The sequence below is a fragment of the Amblyomma maculatum genome, chromosome 11 (genome assembly GCF_055883805.1).
Source record: "Amblyomma maculatum isolate TAMU_Amacu chromosome 11, ASM5588380v1, whole genome shotgun sequence".
Lineage (NCBI taxonomy): Eukaryota > Metazoa > Arthropoda > Arachnida > Ixodida > Ixodidae > Amblyomma > Amblyomma maculatum.
In genome coordinates, this window is record NC_139354.1 from 90,000,451 (window position 1) to 90,025,273 (window position 24,823).

Sequence of the window (24,823 nt, forward strand, 5' to 3'; positions counted from 1 at the left end):
AATTTTTCCTAGGAGTGTCTGCGTTCAGGAGGAAGGAAGGCGAAGGATAAGCAGTAAGCAGGAGGAAGGCAGGCAGGTTAACCGGTAAAAGAAACCTGTTTACTATCCTGCACTGGGGCAAGGGGGTTAGTGGATATGAAATTGCTGGGCAAGCGAGGGATGGGTGAAGTTAGTATAGTCAATTCAGCACATCATGTCACATCACATCCTGTCACCGTCATATCACGTAACATAACAGCAAAATCACAGCCTATCGATCAGGCTCGTGCTTTTAATGAAGCGGAGCAGTGCATAGGAGGCCATAACCGCCACCGATCGACGCAGCCACTGACCTAGAATTTTGATTTCAGTCAGTGGCCGTCCATCAGACGCTCCAGCGTACGCAAGAGACACTCTTTCCGCACTGTATTTAGGACACTCACAAAGAATGTGGCCTATAGACTCGTCGCACCCGCAGTTTGCACAACACGAATGGCTATTTGGCATACCTTTCACAAAAGAATAAGAGTGAATGCTACACCAGCCCACAGGCGGCACAGAAAAGTTTCGTCACGTCGGGGTAGTCCAGGTGGAAGCCAGAGCTTCAGGTCAGGGTCCAGGGATTTTAAGCGGAGGTTCGCAAACTGGCCAGAATTCTGCAAGGCGAGCGTGGTCTCCCGCCAAATGCGCGAAGCCCGCCCGCTACGTCTGCCCTGGAAAGGGGGATCAACTCACAAACGCCGTCTTGGCGGGCTGTTCGTGCAACCTCGTCCGCCCGGAGATTGCCCGCTATGCCGCTGTGTCCTAGTAGACATTGGTAGATGATGTCATGTCCTCGATTTATAGCATGATGTTCTCGTATTTCCGCGACTAGTTGCTTATGGGCTCCATTGTAAGGAGCCACTTTTAAGGCTTGCAGGGCTGCTTTTGAATCAATAAAAATAGACCATCGCTAAAAGCTCTGCTGACTGATATGCCTTATTGCGACACGAAAAGTGGTTATCTCTGTGGCTGTTGAAGAAGTCCGGAGAATCGTCCTTTTATGTCTACAGTAGTTCCGGGCAAGGCCATGGAGCCTGAAGAACTCTTAGCATTTGCTTAACCGCCGGTGTAGATGTACAAACTATATGCATGGTGGTCATGGAAGTATTCGAGAGTTACTTGTTTTATTGTGTCGGTAATATCTCGACCTTCTTTCTGATGCAGGGTATTGAAAGAATCACGTGGGGTTGATGCAAGTCGCATTTTGAAGAGAACGGTCTAGATGCGGGTGTAAACTGGGACGGAAGAATAGAGCGACATGCACCAACGGTATCTGTAAACGAGATACACTGCCTGGGAATTGGAAGACCGGCCAAATGATGAGGGGGAACCAGGGAGATGTGTCGGAACTGTGGCCTTAGGGCGTATACTGTTTGGTAGGTAGTTATGTGATGCTCCTGCGCAATTAATATGGTAGCAGCCGTAGAGGTATATTTCTGCAATCCCGTGCAGATTCGCAGAGCTTGAGCTTGAACGCTCTGTAGAATTCTTAGTTGGTTTATCTGACATTTCCAAGTGCAGGTAAGATGTGCAGAAGGAATCCCATAAATAATGCATTGTAAAGCTGGAGCATCGACCGCACTGACGCTCCCCATGACTTTCTATAAATAAAGGCAAGTACGTGAGCAATCGCAGTCAGCCTCTTTTTCATAAATGAAATATGGGGAGTTCATGAAAAATTTCGATCGATGATCACTCCTAGAAAGCAATAACTGCTTTCGTAGGGTCTACTTTACCAATCAATGCGTATGGTGTAAAGTGACATGTTCTTGCGTGTAAATGCAACTAGCGAACACTTTCCGATTGATATCTGTAGACATTAGATGTGGAGGTAGACTGTGACTATACTTGCGCATTTTGAAGCCTCGCGCTAACGTTTTGACGCGTAACTCCTGATGGCCAGATACAGAGGGCGTTTGCATACATCGAAAGTCTCGCCGACTGTGGTATTAAGTCGACAAGGCAGGCAAGAGTAAGATAGAAGAGCGTTGGTCTTAGTACTTCACCCTGCAGAACTCCACGGGAAATGAAACGAGAAGACATTGTGCCATCCTCCGTATGCATAAAGTGAAATCTGTTTGATAAATAACTGCGTATCCAGCAAAAAACGTGACCCCCAAACTCGGCAGCATAAAGAGCTTAAAAATGGCCTAGTGAGTGGTGTTATAATATGCGCCCTTATATCCAGAAACAACGCCGCGGGTAAACGCTTCAAAATTCTTTGACGTTGTACAGATGATAGTCTACCACGTCGTCAATTGAGAGCATCCAAGTCGAAACCCGCACAATATCTCCTGATATACGCGGTGGCGCTCTAGATGCCATTCAAAATATGTAAGCAGCATCCTTTCCAGTACTTTACCGACGCACCTAGCCAGTGTATTTGGACGGTGTGATGTCAAGACCAACGGCGATTTGCCAGGTTTCAGGAGCGCAACTAAACGACTGCACTTCCACTCTTCTGGAACTGTACCCTAACTCCATAACTTGTAATATTCTAAAAGAATGTGTCTAGCGTCTTCTACAAGATTTCCAAGCTCATAGTATTTCACATCGCCTGAACCCGGCGATGATGACCGTCTGCAAGAAGCCAGCGAAGCATCAATTTCCTCCTCATAGGAAGGATGGTCCATCCAATAATTCCGAGAAGCTACAACATCGTTGAAATGTAGCTTTGCCGTTGGGGTCGATTATCCTGCTACTCTAGCGTGGAAATCTTCAGCTACCTCGACCTCACCACGTCTTTTGTAGAGTGTTAGAGATTTGAATGGGTAGAGCTGTTGAGGGGGTGTTCCGAGACCACGAACGACATTTGAGATGCGTGAGAAAGGCTTCGGTGGATCAAGCGTTTCAAAAAATGACCGCCAGCGTTTTTCCTGGTGGGTGCATTCTGCGTTCAGGTACAGTAAACTAGAATACTGCCATTCAGGAACTTAGTACACCAAAACATAATTTCAAGCGCTCTCCGTGTCTCATATGCAAAAAGTAATTTAATCATACAAGAAACCTTTTCGGCAGCCAACACTGTTAGAACAGCTGCCTTCAGACAGCTTTTGATACAAATATGTTCTTAAAATAAAGGCATTCCTAATAACACGCAGCGCAGGTCTCATCTATCTAGTTTTGTCCTAATAACACATCTTATATAGCGTGTTACTGACATCGTTTTAAGTGATCGGTATGGTGTCACCTTGGTGCGCATGGTTTGTCCAGTATTTTTGAGTGAACGTCCAATCCCTGAGACAAATGTTCTGTTTAATATAACTTACCCTCAGACGAATTCTCACGGAGGGTTTTATTATCAAACAAAGAGAAACCTGGTCATGCTTCGTCCGTCTATTTCCTTTCTCTTCGTCAGGAAACGTGTCGTTTCTGCATTTCCGTTAGGCACTTGAAATACTTATCACTCTCGCTGTTCTGCCGCTATGTGGGGCCTCTAATTGCAGAGGGTGCATGGGGCCTCATGTTGCTTTATCAATGCAGCCACTCTGCTCTCCTTCCTGCTACAAATTACAAATGCTCCTTGTCCATTCAACATTTTCTAACTATTTCAAGGAAGTACAGTTACAGGTCCGGTAGACCAAATCACGTAATAGGCGTGGGCGTTAAGGGCGCTGGCATTGCGAGCGAAAGCCAAGAACATGCATTTAGGTCGTTGCAGTTGGTAAGTATAACGCCCACGCACTTCATGGTCGTCGGTTTGCACTACGCCATGGCACCACATCGCGTGGCACAAGCTGTCATATAGGGTATTTCCTTTCAGATGGCAAGATGAGAGAATTACAAAGTCGAAAATTGCTTCCTCTGGTGGCAGGGACAAAACAAATTGTTCTGCGTGGTGCTTTTCTTGCTGAAGTCTTCAGTTGCATCGCGCGTCCTTCGTTAATGTACCTAATAAAGGCCTTGGCCAAGTGCCAGTACAGTGGTAATACTTTCACGTTATTTTAGCTGTCCTAGTAACATTCATTTTCAGCTAATTGGTAAACAGCGTAATGTAATACATAAGAAAGCTTCGCCTGAGAATGCCTAAGGGAACTACCTTATATCACTAGAATCTCAGCACAAGGCTGTTGTTACATGGAGATAGACGACTTATTGTTCTGTACAGCTTACGCTTCTGCTTAAATGTCAGAAGAGACACTGCATATTCGGGGTTGCTTGCCCCTGTCGCAGTAGATGCTTTTATGCTGAGAACGAAGCAATCTTAAGTAGCTAATGCTTTTTTCCGAAATAAAGGCCACTGGTGATACTGCAAAGCATTCAAAGACAGTGGAACTGGTAGTTCTGGTTCATGAATGCCAGCAGATGACTCGAAAGTTTTTTTTTTTTTAGGTGACCTCGCTCTATATATAAAAGCATGCCCATGCACAATAGATAACAGTACCATTATGTGGAACTTAAAATGAACAGTGATCTAAATGAATGTCCTAAACGTTGCAAGCTGGTCTATTTCATACTTTCCCCCACTAATATGTTTTATCTTCGTCCATTTTAAACTGAAAATGACTGCGATAAGGTAGACACCAAGGCACGTACATTCTTGTGGAGAAGATGCGTTCCCAATTGATCCCTCTTAGATCTTTCGAGCAATGCAGTGGATATACCAATATGTTTTGTGGCAGTAGTAAAATAGAATACCCACCTCTCTCTGTTACGTTCAGCTTAAATTTTGCGAAGACATATCGAGGTATGTTGCGAATGCTATCCACTTAGACAGTATAGAGGCCGTTGCGCAGGAGTGCCATCACTTCATAAATTCGCTCCTCCAAAAGCTGCGTTCCATTCGGCTTTCGAAAGAGCAAGCTCCAAAGTCACATCCTATTAATGCCGTTATAACAGCACTGAGAGATTACCATCTATTAAATCAGCGGGCCACTCCACACTATACGGTATTCTTAGAATGTGTTACGGCTACAAAAAAGGCATTTTTTGTTTTGTGGTTTCTCTCAGGGTGCATCCAATGCTCAATGTACTATATAAACAAAATGTATGTTTTTGTGAAAAATATTAACGTAATTTGTAAAAAATCCTCTCAGTAGTTTAGTTGGGCAAATTCAAGGGGCAAGTCCACATTTTCGCTTCTTTGTGAGATAAAATTAGTTTGCTATATAATATATTACCGTAAATGCGGCCATTATTTCTTGCATTTTTAAGCACGAAGTAAATTATAGTGGTAATTTTAGTGAGAAATATTTTTGCATATGTTCTCGTGGGTTTGAAGCATCAAGATTGGAGTAAGAGCGACATCGCTATAGCAAGGAAAGTGTACCATAGGGCGTACATATTTAGCTGTGAGCTTTTTAGGGCAATATATCGTTGCTGCCGTCGCTCATGTCATCAAACAGCGAAAACAACGGCCTTGTTGAATATATTACGAGGGTGAACTTTATAAGAGTTGGATATGATGTGACCATGACATCACAGTTTGTGCTTGTTGTTTGTCTATAAATTAGTGAGGCTCCTTGTTTGCGCAAAATGTTCTTTACAGGGTTCCTAATCTTGTAGTCCTGGCTCAGTGCGCCTTTAAACATTTTAAATATAATGTTCTCATTTTACCATCATATTATGGTCTAGGGATTGAATGAAGATTGCATCAGCAGCCAAATAATAGTAACAACACCTGCTTGATGACCCCATAAAATTATGAGATTAGGTAACATTTAGATCTCGTCAAGTCATGCCTTGTAGCGCGTATCCTATATTCGGCAGGGATACGACCTTCGAAACTTTTATATGCAAGATGCGTGCACTTGCCTTTTTGAAGTATAAGCTATCAAGAAGGTAATATTAGCTATCTAGCCACATCCTCTCTAAGGAAAAAAAATAAAATATTTTTGAGAAAACTCGTTCCATACTTTATGACCCAATCTGCTACATCCCTCTGTCAGTTCCACATGTCTCTCTTCCGGTTAAATGCTAGAATATGTGCCTTAATAGTCCTGTCTAAGTATCAGAATTAAAGTAATATAGGCTTTTTGGTAGAATTTGTGATGCAATATACGAATAAAATGAACAGTATTGTGCTTACCAAACTACTGCGTATCCACTAGTCAAGTTTATATGTAAGAATGAAATCGCTGGATGAATCTTCCTTCCATCATGCTCCGTTTCGCATCTTAAGCAGGTCGGACGCAAACGCAATTAAATGTCAGCATAATGCAGAGGTATACGAGGGCAGAAAAGGACTCTCGCCACACAAGAATGTAACAGAAACAGCTAGTTTGATTCCACCCGAGTATGTATACAGCCTTCGGCTAAACACTCACACAAATGAGCGAGAGAGATAAAGCTGTAGCGGACTTAATTCAGAATGCCTGAACGCTTTTCGAATGGCCGCAGCTTCCACCTTCAATGTTGGGAGTGATAACGGACGGGTGTGTTACCTCGTGGGACCAAACTTTCGTTATGCACCGTATTGCTCACGTTTTCGAGCCAGGGTAAAGGGCAATCACTGCCCAGATAATAGAATAATGCTAGAAATGTCAGTGGATGTTCTTTCTTCATATTGCCCCAGGTTACCGAAGAGTTGCAGTAAAAAGGATCTTAAAATTGCATAGCTAATACAACCGATGTGGAACCCTACGTTCCTGCGAAAATCCTCGAAAAAGCTCCACCTCTTTATTTAAAACAATTTTGGTTACATGCGATCTCGCTCAGATTATTACGCATTCTACAACGGACGCCTTGAATCTCTTCCTTCATACACCCTACTGAACAATAGGTGATTCATTACCGTCTTTTTTTATTAGGGAAAAATACCAGGAATATATTGTATGTAAGTATGCTTTTTATCTGTTTTCCAGGTTGATGTCGTGGTCTACATTTACCGAGAGGTGCTGCTGGCAAGTGTTACTCGGTGGCTAGACGACAAAAGCCCGCTTGTATGGCTTAGGCAGAGGGGGGCTTTACTACATTGTATCCTAGTGTTGCGTTGTTGTATGCAGTGAATTATCATAAAAAAAATTGGTGAGCATTCCTACAACTCGGCTTTAAATCCGGGTACATACGTCCAATAGCTGAGTGCCTTGATCGCTGACCACCGATTCTGAAGCCCTTGCTCGTTATAACCTGATTTATGTAAACCTCCGCCATATCTTTACGTTTTTCACTGTTTCGGTTTTAATGACAAGAGGTCGTCAGCACGACTTCCTCATATAACTTAAAGCTCGACACGACAAGGAATATTTGTTCGTGCTTTACCAAACGATCCATTTAGCACCGATGCAAACTTCTGCTCAGTAACGATCAGTCAAAATTTTGAACTGAATGGATCGCCTGCGCCGCAACATCTTGGTCCACATCTTAATTTAGAGCCGCCGACCGAACGACAGAAATCACCAAACATTAGAAGTAGGAGCTCATGCCCTTAAATTGAGCGACACTGTTGTGCATTGTTCTACCTAAGCTTCGAAGAAATCTGCGTGGTCCATCGCAACCTGCAATGGTATTCACGAATAAAGAGGTGCCGAGAGGTCTGGTGAATCATAGCTCTTGGATTTGAAGGAACCAATCAAAGCAACAGTGCTCTGCAAGTATTGGCAAATGTTAGATGAACCCGAGTTGAATGCATTGTTGAACGTCATATTGTCAAGGGGCGGTCGCAATGCTCATGTCAACCATCCAAAAGGTGGAAGTTGCATTGAAAAGGACTTTTTATTCGTCACCCTTTCGGCCGCAAAGCAACTAAGCAACTAGGCGGACGCGATAGCAGTACGCGCGTTGGCAGCTCGTGGAAATTCGGATAACCGTTGCACCCTTCAGAGCTCAATTAAGGATGCTAAGAAAGTCCTAGATGACGCCTTAAAGAGTGACTAAAACAACATAGAACAGCGTGGAAGCGTGGAAAGTGTTGCTAATAGCCTGAACCAATCAAAATAGATCGCGGCGACTCTTCACCAACCTATAAAATGATAAAGCTGCGTCTCAATGATTTAGAGAACAATGTCTCAATGTATGGTACAATCAGTGATAAATTAGGGTACAATCAGGCTGCACTCTATTGGTTCTCAATATGAAAAAAAAAAGGATTAACGGTGTACGCGGCATGCGGCGGTTCATCTCACTGCCATCGCCTTCAATGTTTTATGCGGCCAATGAATGTTGCCCAAGCAGAACAGAACCATTGACCCTGGCTAGCGCTATATCTTGTGACAAGTGAAAGCCAGGGTAAAAGGTTGTGCTCTTCTAGGGCAACATTCCATGTCCACACAAACACTGACGGCGTCGGTAGTGAGATGAACCGCCGCACGAGGTAACAGCATGAAAAAATGTGCTGCGCTGCTCAAGGCGTGAGCCTTAGAGTTACTCTAAAAAAGATACCGAAGGTAGGAGAAAGCGCACTCGAGGGGTGATGGGGCAAAAGCAACGCGCCGCTCTCTTATGCTGTCGCGTAAGAGATATAGCACGAAAGATGACCTCCTGAATGTTTAAACACATATAAGCCGTTATGGATGCCTCTAATCATTTATTAAAAATGCCGCTTGTATTTTACTCTACAGAGACACTGATAATCTGTGTTCTAGTAAATACAATGAATAACCCAGAACCTTTGAAGGTACATAGCCACATTTATTGCTAATTCGACCAAACCTCTTTTTATAGAAAGCTTCCAATGCGACTGACATTCCAATTTCCATCAACCATCGAAGACTCAGATATTATTTAAAGGTAAAGTAGTACATGGGCGCTGCTTTGCGGCATGAGCTGTCTTCTGCAATGTTATTGGCAATAAAGTGTACAAATATTATCGCTCTAGCTAAGATTTACATCACTTGAGTTTTTGCACTTCATAAGAGTTTGAAAGCATGGGTAAGGAAATGCAAATCTCGGTTTTCATATAATGAGTAGTAGTCATAAAATACTCACAGTAAGGTTTCAAGTGATCAACTGCAATAAAAGCCTTCAGTGTCGGTAGATTTGTGAGTGTGGGGAATTCTCAATCCTAATGTCGTAATTGAAAACATGTTTAAGAGCTGCAACTTATATAGCACGACAAGTATGGAATTTCGTCGAATGCTTTCAGTTTTTTGCTCCTGTCAAAACGTCAGACAGCACAATGCATCGATAAATTTTCATTTCTTGCTTTTTGATTTCTATCTCCTACGAGCAGAAGCGGTCTGCAGGCTCCGTTCAAGACCTCGGGCTTAAAATAAATCTGGCGAAAAAACGAAGCGTTCCTGTAAATACGTCTGCCGAAGTCGTTTTTTCTTCAGAAGCCCTCCTGTAAAGGTATCGTCGGGCTTATCCGAATTTTGTAAGGCATCATGAGCACCCTTTCAATATCGCATGAGCTTCCTAACGCAATAAGCAACGTGGGAAACACATAGTCGCATTTAACTTGTAGCAGAAACGAAGGCTGCGGAAGAGTTGAGATTAAGGGTGCGGTACAAAAGCAGAGAAGCGTCGAATGCCTTTCGGGTAAAAATCACCACGCTGCGGCTGACAGGCGGAAATTCCTCCGCTAATGTCCCTTAGTTTTGTTTTGTCCTAGTATTCAAAAGCGCGCTGAAAAAGCTGGCGTAGGAAAAAAAAAAGAGACGCACTTCAAGAAACGCAAGCATATGCTGCTAACCGCCACGCACGGAACAAATTAGCTGGACCGAAGCGATCCCTCTTTCTTTATTCGAAATGCACTGATGTTGCAAGTATTCCCGCGGGTCTCTCGCAAGAAAAGGATATGAATTGCTTTAATGGCAATAGCATGTGGATGCCCAGGAAAAAAATACGTTAAATACTAGCAAAATGGATGTGAGACTTGCAGATAGGTATAAATCGCGTTGACATTTCAAACGATTGCTCGCGATTTCGCTGTGGGCTAAACCTCTAAGGTTTATAACCAGTCATTTTGTACAGACCATCGCTCTAGGTTATGGTCGGTAGCTATGAATTAACACGGAAAGTTGAGCTAGTTGGTACATATTTTTAAGGAATAACAGCGCGGAGACAAAGGACAAGGAAGAAGCGCAGGTGTTGTCTTCTTCCTTGTCCTTTGTCTCCGCGCTGTTATTCCTTAAAAAAAGCTATGCATTACAGGCTACACCGAGTAAGGGTCTCCCTTCTGCGTAGTCAGTTCCAAGTTTACTTGCTTTTTCATACATTTTTGCTGCAATTTTATCTCCAAGTGCACTACTTGTAACGTTCTAAATATTTTAACATATAGGTTCATTTTGTGATCAATCAGTACTCTTGCCGTAATATTTGTCGTCACAAGCCATCACTGACGGACATCTCTGGTGCGGAAGCCTTCGGAAGTCTTTTCGGCGCGATGTAATATGACGTGGTGTACAGACACGTTTCAAATGTGAGTGGTTCATTTTTGTTACGTCATCTTTTAAGCCACCTACGTATAATTCTGTGTGAGAAAATAAGAGTCCTGCGTTCACCACCGACCCGAATCCAATATTCTTTCCGTCGAGGGTGACGAGGGGTACTGCCCGCGACATTGGGAGCCGCTGCTGCGACGGCCCGTCATCGTACATGGCGAACACCGGCTTTTCAAGTTTCGACAAAAACCACAATATGTGGGAAACACCGCAGGAAAACACCGCCACGGCAAGTCTATTCTAAGCTCACCAGTGCTTATACTTTCCGATCCCAACAAACAACTTCGGTTGGAATGTGATGCGTCAGCGTCGGGTTTAGACTCCGCAATTTTACATCGCGTGAAGAATCTTGACAAGCTCATTGATCTCCGTCCACGCTCGGCAACATCCGCTCAGTGAAATTATTCACAACTCGATAGGGAGGCTCCGGATCTGGTATTCTGAGGGACAAACTTTAAGAACTATCTGCTGCGTCGGGAGTTTGTGCTCCTAACTCACCATTAACGGTCAATAGGATTTCTACGAGAAGATCGACCGGTGTCAATAATGGCCGCGCATGTATTCAAATAGGGGGTCATTCATTAGCCAGTATTGGTACTGCAATAAATGTAGGACTGTTAAGCAAAATACTAATGCCGACGTGCTCACCCCCCTTGCCCGTGTCAACACCAGAGGTGTAACGAAGGAGCTTTACTAGTATACTTACTCTATTGATAGCCTTGGCAGCTCTTACGTACTGGCTAGTATATTACGGGCGCTAAAGGAGGCAGATGGAGACCCTGCACAGTTCGGAACGGAACATTGTGGTTAACTGATTACCTCAACGGCTTTTGCCGTCAACTTTAGCCTTTTTTTGCAGGCGACTAGAGCTGTTAACAGCAGACATCCTTCTCTAATTGGGTATCGGATTCTTGTGCCTCTAACAGCTCGGGGCTCCATTCTGACGGTGCTGCATAAGTTCCATCAAGGCGTATCTGCTATGAAAATATTGGCTTGGACACTTTTCCGTATGTCTTGCTTGATGGTGAGATTAAAAATCTGTTACGTGCTTGCATCCCATGTATAACTGCGCAACTACTGACGCCCCACGAGGCTCCATTCAGTTGTCCAGAAACAAGAAGATTGGGATCCTGGCTTCACATCAATTATGTTGGAATAATCGATGAACGTATATTGCTGATAGCTATCGACTAGTAAGCAAAGTTCATTGAGGCACTCGCTGTCCGGTCGTCGACCACTGAAATCACAACCGCGCGGTTTCGCGACTTGTTCGTTTTGCTGCAAACAGTCCTGTCAGATAACAAGCCTCAATTTTCAAGCCAACAGTTTTTTGCGTTCATGGCTGACAACAGTACGCATCTGCGCAGCGCGCCGACACATCCACAGTGCAATGGCCTTGAGAAGCCCTGTTTGTGCCATACAAGAAGGCCTTTTGAAGCTTTCGGCCTAATCAATCTTGAGACAAGTCAAGCGCGAGGGTTACTCGCCTAAAGACGTATTCCTTTACCGTGCGGCAAATCCCACTTAAAAATTCTGCTCAATTAAAAAATTACAATGGTTCAACGCTGGTGAACCAAATATTGAGCGAAAGCATTAATTGCGTGTGACCGAGCGTTCTTCCCTTTTTCTTTTCCTCAGCCCACATATAAAGCCTCGCTTTAACCAAGCCGTATCAACGTGCCTTAGTGGCCTATAAGGGTAACGTATATCTCAGGGTCCTAGCAGGCTGATTCTGAAATAACCGTCCCATGTGACACGAGAGAGCCACGTTGGAAGCTTCTGCAAGCCCATCTCTCGCTTTTGTGTCACGTGGGGTGTGACGTCACGCGCTGCGCCGTGGCTGCGACCGTGCTACGTTTCTCGCTTGAGTTGGTAACCCTGCTATTACCCTGGAGTCACGTGTGGTGTGATGTCACAGCGTCACGTGGGTGTGGCCGCGCCGCGCTCAAGGCTCGAAACCTAGAGTAGTATTGCTTTCGCAATAAAAGTTTGCTCACGTTTGGACGCATGTCTGCCGCCTACCTCTCAGAATTCTACGTAGACGTCCAGTCTCCCGTGTGGGGATCCAGGGTGGGTGTGTAACTTTGCATTGGGAGGAGGTGGTGTCCAGGGCGACATCAAATGCATTGAAGGCTCCCGGCTGGCCACGACTGACACCCCAGAGGATCAAGGCAGCCGTCTTTTCGACCAAATACGCCTTCAGGCGTCTAGGTCAACCAAGGCGCTAGACTCAAGTGTTAGACTGTGCTCTGTCCCGCACAGACAACCGATCGTCGGGCCACAACGCAAGGTGAACAACGCAGGCCTGAATCTTCAGGGGAAAACGATGCAGTTGCAGTGCCTGCGGAGATCGCCGTCTGCCGAGGAAGATAGAGGTCTCCTTCACCGGTATTGTGCAGGTCTCAAAAACAATCAAGGCCAGTCCGAAGACTGCTACTTTGAGTAAAATGCGAAAATGATATGACGTGGTGTACGGACACGTGTCAAATATGATTGGTTTATATGTGTTACGTCATCTGGCAAGATGCCTACATGTGTCTGCGAAAATAATATTTGCCATCGAAACGGCTCCATCACTGTCTGCCGTAACATTTCCACTTAACCACATTGAAAATTTACTCCTACCTTTGTAAAGACTGAACAAATACGGTCCTTACAACACTTCTAGTATTGGAAACTGAACAAGAGTGTTAAATAGCAAAACACAAATACACGTGCATAACTATCTGCATTGCTCTACGCCGAAATGTTCATTAGAGAATGTATTTGTGTTACAATGGGTGGGTTTTTGTTTAAAAAGAAGCCTCTGTTTCTAAGTAAACATTCCAAGTGAATGCTGCAGGGCACTTTGAATGTGGTAATAAATGGCACCATGGCGAAATCCGCAGGATAACTAACCTGTATGCAACGAGGGATCACATTTAGCGAGATGTTTCCTTTCATTCTGCTGCAACAATAAACGCTAATAATAGTCAGGTTTTTTTTTTATCCACCATCACAAATATGACTGGTTTGATTTCGGATTATCGTTCAACTTAACCTGAAAGAAGACCCTCACTTTTGCATTATTGTATCTAAATAGATATATGTTCGTCCCTAGAATTTTTCCAACATCTCGATTTTGTAAAAAGTGCTTGGCAGTGCTTTTGAGATGTGCCCTATAATGTCTTATCCTAAACTTCGCGATGAAAATTATTTGTTTAGAGCCTTCACTATGTGCGTAGGCTTCAGTGCAATGCACCAGTCTTGGAGGAAGGCACATTGCTGCTATCCAAATCACTAACAATTAACAAAAGGACAATGAAGAAAGCTACTGGCAGGCCCGTTTATATTTCCTTGCAGCTTTCATATCCAGCTGAACAGCTTTGGTTGATGATTGTAGTCGATTGGCTCCCAGACGAGTATCTGAGTTTTTCCGTGATGGCTACGCAATTAGTGCAAATTCAACGTTAGAGATATTTGCAAATCACTTTAACTCACGACATCCCACTAGGACCAAAGCAATCTTTCGAGGAGAGAGTGAGCTTTACAAAGAGTCTGTTCACCTTCCTTAAATTCTGTCAAAGATAAGTGGCCGTGAACTATTTAGATTTCACGCAAACAGGAATAACAACTCGTTACTGCATACGTATGAAAGAAGCCACCATAGAAAAACTTCGCAAATCAGATCGTAAACATTTTCTTTTATGACTACTTTAATGTTTTGGTAAAAATATCATTTTGGTTTACAAATTTTATCTGTCAAGGCTAATAAATAAGATAGTAATTAAAATCAAAAACTTTTCAATAAAATCTCTGATCCCCTTTTATCATCATCATCGTCGTCATCATCGCCGTTGTCAGCATCATCACGACCACCACCACAAGACAGCAGCGACGGCGGCAGCGGCGGTGGCAGCAGCAGTATTACAGTAGTGCAGAGGCTTCTCCAATAATCCTCGTATTAACCCGGTCTTGTGCTCGATGCACCCACTTGACCCCTGCGAACCTGTTAAACTTATCCATCCACCTAATTTTATGCCTTCTCTGCTATGCTTTCCTTCTCTTGGAATCTAGTTTGTTACCCTTAACGGCCATCGGTTATCTTCTCTTCGCACCAAATGTCCTGTCCATGCCCATTTTCTACTTTGTTTCCACTAGAGTGTCGCAAACCCGAATTATATATCTGACCCATTGCGAACGCCTCCTATCTCTCAACGTTACAGCTAGCATTTGTCCTTCTGATGCCCTCTGCGCTGCCTGAACATAATTAGAATCCTTTTCGTTACCCTTCATGTTTCAGCCCCTAGGTGAGTACTGCTATGATTCAACTGCTGTATGTCTTCCATTTGAGCAATGGCAGTCGGCCGCAAGTCAAAATATGCGAGTACTTGCCAAATGCGCTTCATCCAAATCTTAATCTGCATAGCACGGTTATGCGGTTACAAAGTGGCCTAATTGGCATTTCGCCTACCACTTCCAGTGCTTTGCTATCTATTAAGACAAAAACCTTTAAGGTCTCATTGTTGTCAGCAGGAGCTGTCAGCAGAGGCTGTCGGCTAAGGGTATCACGGTTTTTGTGAGCCAGAGTTAAAAATAGATTAATAAACCTAGTCCCCAACGGGATTCAAACCTCCATCCCTTGCATCCTCAAGTGAGCGCATTACAACTGCGCCACGCACCGGAATTTTTTTTATTTATTGCCTGGCTGTCGCTGCGGTAGTTATGTCACGAGGCCAGTCTAACTCAGGCTTATCATGAAATTCATTTATGTACATTGCCTTGTGTGTCCTTTTTTATATTTTGATCGGAGTTTTCTTTCGGGTTTTGTCTTGTGCCAAAGTCATGCGCCACACTCCGGATCATGAAACGCTCTTCATAATTCCCCTTGTCTACCGTGAGTACGATAGCGGGATTCCGCGAGTGACAACTATTGCACCTTTCGTTCACTGTAAATGAATTATAGAACGCCGGCGAACTTTCTTTTGTGCAATGGTTCAATGAAATGCAGGTTGTGGTCTACAAGGGGGGCGCAGGTTGTGGTCTACAAAAGGAGCGCGATTTATCCTCACGACAGGTCATGAGATCACCAGGCGATTCATGCAAATATAAACTGACCACACCGGGCGTCCGATCCAGGCGTCCGTGCGGAGCCTTTCATTCGACGCTGCCTCGAACGCTGCACCCCACATCAAATAGAAGCAGACCCAGATATCTAGAAGGTGTTAGTACAGCAGGCATCAGTGTCGTTTGAAATTATTTACAGGATAAAAAACGCGCAGTATCTGTCAGAATTCTCCTCGCACATATGTACCACGCTGTAAAGGAAGGGAGAGAGATGGAAGTTAAAGAAGAGAGGGAGATAGAGGTGCCATAGTAAAGGGCTATGATCCACCACGCAATAACAATTTTCACCTCATCACGCTTTAGTTGTCCATTGTGCCCTCTAGATTTTTTTCTAGAGCTTGCTCTTTCCCGACACTTTTGAATAATATATTTGTCTTCTGCATATTGATCTCCAAGCCAACAGTTCTACTTTGCCTGTTTGGGTCATCAATTATTAATTGCACTTCTCCTGAGTTGCTTAATAAGGCAATTCCATTTTAAATCGCGGATTAGTAATGTATTCTCCATCAACCCTTATGCCTGGAGGCTCCCATTCCAAGTCTCTTAATACTTCCTTTAAGCAAACTGCGAATATAACTACAGAGGTCGTGTCTCCTTGCATAATACATTTATTTATCAAAATTGGGCTATTTTATTTATGAAGAATGAGAGAGGCCCTCGCCCTGCAGTGGGTATAGTCAGTCTGAAGATGATGATGATTTATGGAGAACTGTGGTTGCACTGAAGCCATTATAGGTATCTTCCAGTATTTTAACATACGCTCCTCTACACCCCGATTTCGCAATGCCTCTGATTGCCGAGCATTCTACTGAGAGGACGTGCTTTTTTATTCAATGGATGGTTGTTTAAAGGCTGGTTATATTCCGACCATTTTGCTAGAACCTGGATGATATTATGGATAAGATCGATAGTAGAGTACCCTTACCGAAATCCTGCTCGATCTTTTGCTTGTTTGAAGTCTAATGTGGTCTTGTCGCCGTTTGCCATCGACTCATTGCTATGTAATCTGATTGGTATGAAAATTTTTATGTCCTTAGTGTACACTTTATTGCAATTTGTTCTTCCATAATTAAGGTACCATTGAAGACACAAATCATTCCGTATACATGGTTGCCATTCTTCCTAGCATGATAATCTCCCAGCTGCTTTCCCGCTTTTCATAGTTTTGAAAGCTTTCTGAGCCTAGACTTTCGTCACTTGCAGAACGTCTGACTCTTTACACCATTACCAATCTGCGGATTTAAGTCTGCGTCTTCAGAAACTTTTGCGGGGACCGACGCTGGAAGTCTGCAGGACTACCGGGATAACAAATCAACGGCAAGTGAACTGACTTTTGTGCTCACATCACGATCTTCAGTTCGCCAGCTTGACGACCAAGCTAAGCCTAACGTCGACTCCGGCCGCCGACACCCGTAGGGTGCCGGCGAGGCAAGTCACCGGCCTCTTGTGGCCCAGGACTGCGCTCGGAGGCCGACATGGAAGTTACCGTTGAAGGTGAGACGCTATCGCCGGAGGACTTTTCTATCCAAGCCGGATGGTTAACGATTGATAAGTCAAAACGCAGCGCTCGTAAGAGCGACAGCCATGAGCCAGGGGAACGCCAGGATGGCGTTCCGAAAGAAGGAAGACGGTAAGATGGTCATCGAGGGGCTGCCAACTCAGCTAAGACGGAGGGCAGGAAGATGGTAATGCGTTCGGTGGAAACGCAGCACATTCTTCTTCCCCCCGGACTACATAAAGCCGTCATTAGACCGAAAGGAGGACTTCGAACGCTCTCAGCATGCAAAACTGTGACGGTCTCTGACATCGTCAAGTCGGCGGCAGGTATTGCGGCGTCTGACGCAAGAGATGATATCGTCCTTCTGAATCAGAAGCAAAACATCATTCTGGTAGGCACCGACAACTCTGAACGGGTGCGGAAGTATATGAATATTATGCATCTCACTTAGGGACGGAAAACCTTGAAACGTTTGCATATCTTGTGACGCCGCATGGACACGGCAAAGGAGTCATTCACGGAGTTCCGCTGACCCACACGATTGAACGGGTGCGTGAGAACCTGACCAGCAAGTACAACCCTGAGATTGTCGGGGTTAGAAGATTAGGAAAAGACTCCGGCTCTATTCTGCTGCTCTTCGCAGATGAAAATGTGCCATATTGGATCTATTACGCGAGCACCCCCTTTCGGTGCCTATTATATAAGAAAAAATACGAAGTGTGTTTCAAGTGAGGCCAGCTCGGACATCGCGCCGATGTCTGCCCGAACGCAGGCGTGGTCAAATGTCGAGGATGTGGCATGGACAACTCAACGCCAGACCACTCGTGTGAACTTAAATGTGCTCTTTGTGGCAAGGGACATGAACTGGGACACAAAAATTGCCGTGAGATGTATAGGATTCCTTACATAGTCAAAAACGCCAGTGGGAGAAGAAGACCCAAGACAAGACGGCAAATTGATCAGAAAATGCATCCAACCGGCGGAGCCGACCTAGGACCAATGAGGATGAGGGCTATCGCGGCCGCTCGGTCTCCTTCCCTCGTCTCGAGTCACGGGGCCATTCCAGCTCTAGGGACAGTTCCGGCTCCAGGGGCCGTTCAGGATCCAAGACCCACTCTGGTTCCAGGACCGGGTCCCAGTCCAGGGGCCGCTTGAGCTCCCGAAGGCGATCACCGTCGGTGTCTTTAGCCAAAAACAAGACGGCAGCCGACCATAAAGGGGTGAGCTGGGTAGGTAGATCCTCCCAAAATATTTCGGATAAGGGGGCAGATGAGCTCCTCCAATTGAGAAAGGTAATTGAGACCCTTACTGACACCGTAAGGAAATTTACTAAAAAAACAGAACAGTTAGAGAAGAAAAATTTAGAACTCCGGAAGATGGACCAATCCCGGCTTACTCAACAACCAAAGATAACGCATGCACTGGTGGAGGCGGCGGCCGGTGTCAGTGATGCCTCGGTGGCGTCACCATCGGTTCCCCCGCCTACAAAAAAGAGCACGTGTGACAACACTCAGCCCGAGCTCACGCTCGCAGAGGTATGCAGGAGGCTAGAGGACAAAATTGACGCCCAGGTTCAGGCCCCAGATAACAAAATTGAGGCACAAATTCAGTCGATTTTTAACGTTGTTCAGGAAATCACTACAGAAACCAAAAGGCTAGGAAACGAGCTGTTAGCTATGAATGCGTGGCGGCAGGCCGTAGAGAATAAGACAGACGCTTTTACGATAACCCTTCAAAAACTTCAAAGTGGCAGGCAACATAAGGACAATAGATATACGCTCTGGCAGTGGAACTGTCGGGGTACCGCCGGAAGCGAGCAGTTCTTCAACACCTCCTCATTGGTAAAGACTGCCCGGACGTGATCGCTCTTCAGGAAACTGAGGGGATTTAAAAATTATCAGGCTATCAATCTATTAATACCTCTGGCGAGAAGGCGGGAGTTACCACCCTCGTCAAAAGGAACATAACGGCTATTGCGCATGACACGGGGATCAGTCACGTAGAGCACGTCCTTCTAGAACTCATTCCGAATAATAAAATTAAGACCAGCCTATTTGTGCTGAATATATACAGCAGTCCAAAACAAAGAAAGACTCGCTTCGGGTCGCTTCTTCAAAAAACTCTATGCATTGCTAACAAACAAGCGGTGGTGGTAATGGGGGACTTCAACGCCCATCACGCTGCTTGGGGGTACCAGAGAGAATGTGTCAAGGGTAGAGAGCTCTGGCTCGATATGCAACAAGGGGCCTTCACCCTACTTACGGACCCTCCGCCTCCCACTAGAACGGGAAATAGCGTCAGTACGGACACATCTCCGGACCTCACCCTTGTTAAGAACGTCGGCAGCGCAAACTGGGTTAACACTCAAGATAATTTAGGCAGTGATCACTTTATTTTGGTAACGGTAATTACTGCTGGGCCCTATAAACTCCCAGGCTGACATCACTCACTCGTCGAGTGGGACGCCTTCCGAAAAATCTGGGAACAGAGTGCTAACACCACAGAAATTGATGACATTGAGGAGTGGATAAGGCAGCTCCAATTGGACGCTCGTAAAGCGACCAAGACTGTGGCGGAAGACTCAGGCCTAGAAACGATGGACACCCGCCTCCTCCATTTGTGGCAAGCCAAAACCAGTATGGAAAAGCGACTTAAAAGTCAAAAGTGGAATCGTAACCTTCGCAGAAGGATATCAAGGCACAACAAAGAGATAGAGGAATATGCGCTCAAACTTTCTAGGCAAAACTGGGAATCGCTATGCGACAAAATGGACGGGAATATAAGTCTGGCCCGCACATGAAGTTTACTCAGATACCTCCTAGACCCTGACGGATGTAAAACGGCCCAGAGGCAAAACCTCCAAAAGAGCCAGCATAAAAATGAGGGCACAGAGCAAGAGCTGCTCGATGAGATTCGATCTAAGTACATAGGGGACACCGAGAAGGTACCTCTGCAAGGTTACTGTGGGATACCCAACGATCGCTTGGACGAACCCATTAAAGAATCCGAAGTCGAGCAGAGCTTGTATATTAAATACTAATTCAGCTCCCGGGCCGGATGGGGTAAGCAACAAATTGCTCAGAAATCTCGACAACTCTACAACAGCACTCACTGCCTACATGCAGAAATGTTGGGAGGCGGGTGAGATTCCTAAGCAGTGGAAGTCGGCTAAAGTGGTACTTATTCCTAAACCGGGGAAATCTCTGTCGATCGAGAATCTAAAGCCTATATCCCTAACCTCCTGTGCAGGGAAATTGATGGAGCATGTAGTGCAGACACGTCTCAGCAACTACATGGAAGACCACCATCTTTATTCTATCTCCATAGTGGGATTCAGGTCTCATCTCTCAACGCAGGACGTGATGCTGCAACTAAAACATAAAATTCTGGACTCACAAACGCGGGACACGAAGGTCATCCTGGGTCTTGACCTGGCGAAGGATTTCGATAACGTCACGCACAAGGCGATTCTGGATAATCTCAGCCTCCTGGGAGTTGGCCCGAAGACCTACAACTATGTTAAAAATTTCCTTTCCGACAGAGTGGCCCAAATTAACTTCGGGGAAAGTAAATCAGACTACATAGAGCTAGGTAGCGAGGGGACCCCGCAGGTATCTGTACTGTCCCCGCTTCTATTCAAAGTGGCCATGATCGGGCTTCCTAGCAAACTAGGATCGATTGAAGGTCTCAGTCATTGCATGCATGCGGATGACATTACTATGTGGATTGGCAAAGGAACCGACGGTCAAATAGAGGAAACTCTCCAAATGGCCATAGGAGAAGTTGAAAAGTACGTAAATGATAGGGGACTTAGGTGCTCCCCGCAAAAACTGGAAATGCTTTTTTACCAACCAAAGAGGAAATCACGGTCGGATCCCCCGCGGATATCTCTTAAGGCTCAGGGACTCGATATCCCGACGGTGGACAGGATTAGTTTTAGGGCTGTAGATTCAAAACAACGGTTTCAATGGAGAAACAATAAAAAAGTTGGAGATATGCGCGCAACAGACTATACGGCTCATCCGCAGAATCGCAAATAGGCGCTTTGGCATGAAAGAAACGAATCTAATCAGATTAGTTCAAGCCTTTGTAATAAGTAAGATTGCTTACGTAGCTCCTTTCCTTAATCTGAAGGCAGCGAAGAAGTCCAAGCTGGAAGGGATTGTTCGCAGAAGTGTCAAGCAGGCGCTGGGTTTAACAATTCGGAGCCCCACCGCAAAACTTTTAGAACTAAATCTTCACAACACACTGGATGAAATTGTGGAAGGCGTGACAATCGCGCAGTACGGAAGGCTGTCGGGAAGCGTTACAGGAAGGAAAATCCTAGCGAAACTAGGAATAAATTACGAGAGGCAGCGAGGTCCGAAAGTGGACATGCTTAACACCGTGCGCGATAGGCTGATGATCCCACCAATACCGAAAAACATGCACCCCGTCCACCACAAGGATCGCAGAGAGAAACGGGCCGAGAACCTCGACAAATGTTTCAAAAACTATCCGATAGACGACGTGGCCTACGTAGATGCAGCTAATTGCGGGAAGGGGAGAATGGTGACAGCGGTAGCTAGCGCCGAGACATATCTCCGAGCCGGCGCCTCGATCGCGACGGGCAGTCCCGAAATTGCAGAAGAAGCCGCCATCGCACTTGCAACAGTGGGCACGGATGCGTCAACGACAGTCAGTGACTCAGTCAGTGACGAACTTTGCCAAGGGGAGGGTCTCCCCTCTGACGAACGGAATCCTGCGCACTGCAATGGACAACCACAAAATTCGCAAAGTCTGGACACCTGCACACGCATCCCTAGCTGGAAATGAAGCAGCTCACGAACTGGCTCGAGGTCTTGCTTTCCGGGCCAGTGGCCATTCCGAGGGCTTCACAAACAGGGATCGGCTTGTGTGTTACACAGAGATCACACAACATTATAGGCTTAACCGAACGAAGTACCCCGCCGCTGATAAATCATTGACAAAGAGTCAGGCCACCTCTTGGCGCCGTCTCCAAACTTATACGTTTCCGAACCCGGTTATGTGTAGTCGTCATTATCCGGGACAATATTCAAACGAGTGTAAGCAATGTAAGGCCAAAGAGGATCTCAGCCATATTCTCTGGAGATGCCCTTTTGCCCCCCCTGGAGGGACAAAAAATAAAGTCACTTGAACAATGGGAGGCTCTCCTACTCAGCTCCGATCCGGAGACTCAAACAAAAGTCGTCCAACTGGCCGAAGACGCCGCCAGGAGCCAAGACCTTCTGGCCGTCGTTTAGGCGAGGGGCCTATATGGCCTTCAGACTGTTGGCAATAAATGTTTTACAATCCAATGTATAGGCCAGTATAGAACACATCGGCCATTTTGACTATCTTGTCCATATTCGTGATGACATTGCCCTCCTTGTCCCTTGCTTGTGACCGTTTTCTTCCTCACCGCCTTAATGCTGCTAACGGTTTTGAATGGATGCTCATTTTTTCTCACGTTATAATTCTATATGTCAGCTACATTACACGTATTTATTAGCTTTGAAATCTCTGCCACTGCTATTCTGTATGCTGAGTTGAAACATTTAATAATTCGATTTTATTTATTTCAAACCTTTAGCCTCCTTCGATAGTTTCCAGGTATCCTATCTATCCTACTGCCTACTTCTACCACGTACTTATTATTGTTATCTCAAGTTATTGTTAATTGCTTAAAGGCTAAGGTCTTCATCCACGATTAAAGCTGAATATTAATTCTGTAGTTAGATCGTGAATTTTTACCTCCCCCTGACGGTTAATTCATTCATGGGCTCCTTTCGTATCAAACGGTTTCGTCCCCCCTTCAGATTTAGAATACCCTGAGACTACCATCTTGTGGTCAGAGAGGCACCTTTAAGATTGCCTCTAAATCCTGCGTAATTCCTGTGTTAGAATACAGTGCGCAGTCAACTTCATTTTTAGTCTATCCATTGGAGGTTTTTTATGCCCACTTCATGTTCTTCAGTTTGCTGAAGAAGGTATTTATGAATGTAAGCTGTAACCTTTTTCGCGAAAAAATGGGTTCTGTGCGGCGTTTTATATTTTTTTTGTCTGCTTAAGAATAATATGATATTTCGCCGTCCAAGAAAACAATGTGTTGTCCGTAATTGGCCGTGTTCATCATGAGGTCATTATCATGCTACCAGGCCGGCGCAGGCGATATTCTTTGCGTGTTGCTTCCGGTGGCTTGATAGCTTTATTTAAATTTGAACTTGAACTTTACGTTTTGTATTAAAAGCTACTCAGCTCTAGGTTTTCAAGCTGTCGGCATTGCACCGTGTGCAGTTGCCTAGCCACTGTCAAGTGGTATAGGCCTAGACCTGGGCCAGGAGTTAGAGAAGGAAAGACGAAGAAAAAGAAAAAGAAAAAGAACGAAAAGAAGAAGAAGAAGAAGGAGCAAAAGAAAAGGAGGAAGAAGACAAATAACTTGGTAGTTGGTAGAGGCGAACGACAACAGCAAGTTTTTTGGACAGAAGGTTCGTTCTAACGTTGTAACGGCAGCACATTAAATCCAGGTGTCGGCAGAAAAATTCGTTGCAACACTCCAGGTGTCGCAGGTCTATCACTAGGTTCAAGCAATGCTGAAACATACACAATTTGCATTGCATAATTGTAGATATTGTGAAAGAAGGCTAGGTTGAGACGGCAAGGTCGTGACGGCAAGGCCAGCGATGCCTTGTCTAGCGCTTTAATCCGATGACAAAATCCAGGCGCGTGCCGGAGCCGGCGCCGCGGGACGATGATGATGGTATGTACAAATGAAAGAGGAAGACAATGGCATGTACAAATTAAAAAACATCCACGGAAAGCTCACACAATCTGCCCAGGGGGTCGGAAGCGACCAGCCTGGCCGCTCCTAAGTGATGCATCGCGGCGCACAAACGGTTTCAGGCGAGACACATGAACAATTTCAGTTCCACGGTGGCGTCGATCAGCTGGGGGATCAACAGGCGTCACTTTGTAGTTCACTGGGGAAGTTTGGCTTATGATCTCATAGGGACCTACGTAGCGGTGGTGGAATTTGTCACTAAGTCCAGAGGTGCGCAATGGTGTGTAAAGCAGTACTTCGTCACCAGGACGAAATGAGACCACTCGATGTGTAGAATCATAGCGAGTCTTGCGGACTTCCTGGCACGCTGCCGTGTTGAGTCTGGCAAGATGACGGCATCTGGCCACACGAGATAAAAAATGGGTACGTACTGATGTGGAGTAGTCGGGCGTAGAGAAGAAGGAAGCGTCGAAAATTGTAGTGGGAGGACGGCCATAAACAAGGAAAAATGGAGAGTAACCGGTAGTTGTACTGCTGTATTATAGGCGAATGTGACGAATGGTAGAATAGTGTCCCAACTTCGATGATCTGGTGTGATGTACATTGATATCATGTCCGACAAGGTGCGATGAAATCGCTCAGTCAGACCATTAGTCTTGGGATGGTAGCTTGAGGTTGTCTTATGAAGGGTGGATGAGGCGTGAAGAACTTCGGCAACGACTTTTGATAAGAAGGCTGTACCGCGGTCACTTAGGAGCACCCGAGGAGCGCCATGTCGTAATACAATTGATCGCAAAAAGAAATTTGCTACTTCTTCAGCGGAACCAGTCGGTACAGGTGCTGTCTCAGCGTAACGTGTGAGGTGGTCGACAGCTGTTATAGTCCAATGGTTACCCCCATAGGAGAGAGGTAGGGGACCATATAAGTCGATGCCGACTACGTCGAATGGCGTGGTGGGACAAGGAAGAGGTTGTAGAAGGCCAGCGGGCGAAGAAGTCAGCCGTTTGCGACGTTGGCACAAAGGGCAGGATGCGACGTATTTGGCAACGGTGAAGATAAGCCAGGCCAAAAGAATCGTTTTCTCACGCGGTCATA

The 24,823-nt window shown here is 45.4% G+C and overlaps 1 protein-coding gene across 1 annotated transcript; it reads left to right on the forward strand.

The window, feature by feature from the left end:
* The first annotated feature begins 16,924 nt into the window (after positions 1-16,924).
* Positions 16,925-21,762, forward strand: LOC146174354 (uncharacterized). The gene is given in 6 exon segments (XM_084585383.1): positions 16,925-16,943; positions 17,399-17,636; positions 18,014-18,176; positions 18,357-18,482; positions 20,073-20,878; positions 20,880-21,762. Coding segments are annotated over 6 exon segments (2,235 nt in total).
* Positions 21,763-24,823: the final 3,061 nt, after the last annotated feature.